This window comes from Trichogramma pretiosum, unplaced genomic scaffold, assembly GCF_000599845.2.
Source record: "Trichogramma pretiosum strain Unisexual culture from Peru unplaced genomic scaffold, Tpre_2.0 scaffold231, whole genome shotgun sequence".
Taxonomy (NCBI): domain Eukaryota; kingdom Metazoa; phylum Arthropoda; class Insecta; order Hymenoptera; family Trichogrammatidae; genus Trichogramma; species Trichogramma pretiosum.
Window position 1 is genome coordinate 10403 of NW_019640897.1, and position 4185 is coordinate 14587.

The 4185-nt window shown below is 38.6% G+C and overlaps 1 protein-coding gene across 1 annotated transcript; it reads left to right on the plus strand.

The window, feature by feature from the left end:
* Positions 1–761: 761 nt before the first annotated feature.
* On the plus strand, positions 762–1618 carry LOC106657525. Its single transcript, XM_014379108.1, has 2 exons — positions 762–974; positions 1079–1618. Exons 1-2 carry the CDS (start codon positions 762–764, stop codon positions 1616–1618), a joined length of 753 nt encoding a protein of 250 aa, XP_014234594.1.
* Positions 1619–4185: the final 2567 nt, after the last annotated feature.

Sequence of the window (4185 nt, forward strand, 5' to 3'; positions counted from 1 at the left end):
TCTACGTATGCATTATAATGGAGTCTTTTGGATCATGGCTATATGAATTTCTCCTGAATATCTGTACTACAGTCAATCGTTACATTACGCGAAAATACTTTAATTGCTTTTACTATTTTTATGATCATACTCGCGTATTGTAACATACTCATAAGATTTATTTCAGTATACATTTATTATGGATGTGGGCTTTTCACGTGTATTATACGAATGAGTAAGATTGTGATAAAGAATTCATAGATTAATAAGTTTTTAATTATTTGCCAGAATAGAAAAATATTGTACTTCGATTTTTTCTTTCAGGTAACCCAATTATGTTTTTGTGGAGAACGAGTCTGAATAAACGTCAAAAATATATTACAAATTTGGCATAGGAGGAAGCTCTTTGCCAATTGTATTGTGTTTGTGAATTGGTAGCATTTTTCAAAGCAATAATGAATCAAAATATTGATGAAAATTTGATAGTAATAATAGTATAAATTGAAGCATGGTTTACCTATAAAATTTATATTAATTATGTCTTAGATTCAAATTTAATGTAAAGCTTTTTCGATTATCGTTTTCACAATCAAAAACTTTGATCCTGTTTTCTGTAAAAATTACTAAATGAAATGAAATGAAATTTTGTATAGCTATTCAAAGTAGTGTGTACGTGGCGCCTTCAGCAAGCCCTTGCATCACTCGGCGACAACCGAGCCGAGCTAGGGAATTTCCCCACGCCGGACGGGCGATTTGATCACATCCACTTGGACATTGTGAAGATGCCGATGTCTCAAGGTTGCCAGAACTGCCTCACGATTATTGATCGATATACACGCTGGCCACAAGCAATTCCACTGACCGACATCACTGCACCAACGGTCGCCAAGGCTCTGTTCACAGGTTGGATCTCTCTGTTTGGCACACCTTTGACCATCACCACCGACCAGGGAGATCAATTCGAGTCGAAACTTCTGGCGGAGCTCGGCAGCATGGTCGGTGCAAAGCACGTCCACACGACTCCGTATCACCCAAAAGGAAATGGAATGGTGGAGCGCATCACTGAACGCTCAAGGCGGAGCTCAAATGTTCACCACAGACGTCGTGGACACTCGCACTGCCCGCCGTCCTTCTCGGCCTTCGGACGACGTTCAAGAAGGAACTCCAAGCATCTCCATCCGAGATGCTCTTCGGCACCTCATTGCGAATCCCCGGAGAGTTCATAGCTAAGCAAGACGTTGCCCAGACGCAACCAGCCGATTTCGTCGTCGCTCTTCGGCAGCTCTTTGCAGCGATGCGTCCGGTGCCAGCATCTCACCACGTTCAACATCGGCCTTTCGTCTTCAAGGAGCTCGGCAGCTGCGAATATGTACTCAGACTGAGCGGACCTTCGTTGTCGATGTCAACGGAGTTGAAAAAACCCTCTCAACTGATCAGCTCAAACCAGCGTTCCTCGAGACAGCCGACGAAGCGGGTGCTCGTCAAAGTCAACAGGAGCCGAGACCCTCCCAGGAGCTACAGCAGCACTCTCGGTCGCAATCAGCGACAGCCTCAACAAGCAGCGAGCCCTCACCACCCAGAAGAAGAGTATCATTCTCATTGCCTGGACAAAATGCCCAGTCCATTGGGGAGGGAGTAGCTGTGGCGCCTTCGGCAAGCCCTCGCATCGCTCGGCGCTCGAGGCCTTCACAAGTGAAGTATAGGATTAATAATTCAATTAAAAACTTTGTTTGAACTTACGTTTCACATTGAAAAAATAGAAAACTTAAAATAACTGAAAATGTATGCAAAGATGAAGGAATGTTTTTCCTTTCATTAAGAAAGAATCAATTTTTTTTTTGATAAATTTGGGAATTTGTTGGCCCCTTACACGTTTTCCCGACGGATTATACTTTACTTTTCATGAAACTTTTCATGACTTTTCGAATTTCATTAGAGTAAGCGTGAGCATCGCGCCGACTATTTCCTGGAAAGTGAAACGTATCTTTCCGATTGTATGCTAGCGCTCTATGTTGGATGGTAGCATCTCTCGAAACCTCCGCGTGCTTTACTGCGTGACATTTTTTCTCCGGCATCGTCATTTGTGATCGAAACACGCAATCGTGTACAACTCAAGTTGGCTTAGCCGCCCGTCATTTCGGCTTCATAATCCTCGAAATTAAAATTTAAGCCATCGGTGATACGATCAACTTCAATTAGCCCTCACAAGAAGTAAGTATAAATTTATAACAATTGTTATTATACAACACGACTAATAGATACCAGCATAAATCTTGACGTCTGTCTAATCGCGAATGTGTGCGTAGGTGTAGGTGCACGTGTCAGAGAGACAATTTAAAAATTACTCGTATTGAAAAATTATCCACGGACAAAACAAAAGTAAGTACACTAATTGGTGTTATAAATCAATACTTCTAACTACTTATTTAACAAGTATATAATATAAAAAAATTGATACTCAAAAATCGTATCAATTATTTGGATAGGTGCGCGCATTGAGTGAGGTCTATACACACTCAGTCGATAAAAAATACGTAATGATTTTTTACCCATTTTTTGTATTCTCTAGCGAACCATTAATCTTGAAATTTCATGGGAGTGATTATGAAACTCATAAAAATGTGCTTATGTCGTTAGTTTTCAATTAAATGACCGGTACTTTCAAGCAAACTTGATTTTCAATTATCCGCCTTTTATAACCCAAAAAGTAACGTGTCGTCAAACAATTAGTTAAAACGATTTCATTGAGCACTTCATTAAAATCTAACGACATTGGCACATTTTTATAAGTTTTATATTCACTCCCACGAAATTTCAATTTTAATGGTTGCCTAGAGAATAAAAAAAATTGGTACAAAATAATGTCGGTATGTCGGTATTTGTCGCTCTATACAGATGAGCCTTACAGAAAGTTTTGACATTATGTCGAGCACGTGTTTTGATTCGTGTTTCTTGACATTCGTGTACGATCAATTCCTACGGTCTCGCCTGCTTCTTCTTCTTCTTCTTCTTTTATTGTATTGATGATTGATGACTCGTAAAATTTCATTTACTAGATGAAATGCCATGTGTTGCATTGAATATTTACCGGAAATTCTTCTCAATTCGCTTTTCCACATATAAACGTAACTAGGCTTATATTCGTGAAAAATATCGTTAAAACACACGTTACATTCGATTCCCAGATTAGAAAATGACTTATCCCACCGAGAGCCGTGAAAGAAGATACATAGTATTATGATCTGAAGGCGGGGCTATGACGTCACGGGCCAGATTTTAACATTGTCGAGCAAGATAAAACGCCATAGCCCCGCCTTCACTTCAGATACGATATGGCGCGTACGATTCAAACCGTGGAATTATGAACAGCTTTTGTTATTTTTTAAAAAAACTGGAGCAATTTCCTCGACATCTTTTCCTCTTCTACGATCTGACCATATATATTTTCTTTTGCAGTGGAAGACGAAGAAATGTCAACTAGTGTTATGTCAAGTTCGAATGAAGAAACTGTGTCAGGTTTGGATGAAGAAGCTGTGTCAAGTTCGGATAAAGAAGTTGTATCAAATTCGGATAAAATAGTTGTGTCAAGTTTAGAAGAAGCTGTGTCAAGTTCGGATAAGGAAGTTGTATCAAGTTCGGATAAAAAAGTTGTGTCAGAAGAAGATATGTCAAGTTCGAATGAAGAAGTTATGTCTCAGTCCAGTAATTTTGTCCAGTTTCTAAGTTCAAGGACATCAGACATGAGGGTCAGAGTTGCAGATGCCCAATCGTATCTTGATAAAGTTAAACATCAATTACAGGATCAGCCACAGGTTTACAACTATTTCTTAAGAATTATGAACGAGTTTAAGTCTGGAGACATGGATTTTCCAGGAGTTATCACCATGATTTATTACTTATTTCATGAACATCTGAATTTAATCAATGACTTGACCCACTTTTTACCACCGGGTGTCGGATTTGAAGTTCACGAAAATGATCAAGGCTGCGATGTGATAGTCTTTTATGACATGCCAGTAGACTAATGCCGAGTATATAATTTATTTGTATCATGCAAACAATAGAGTTTATTTCCAATGTATATAGCTATTAAAAATTAAAAATAAATGTACTCGTATATATTTCTTTACCAAATGTAAGACACATTAATAAATAATTACAAGTAAAAAATCTGTTGAATTATTTTTCTTTATTGATCACGTCGGA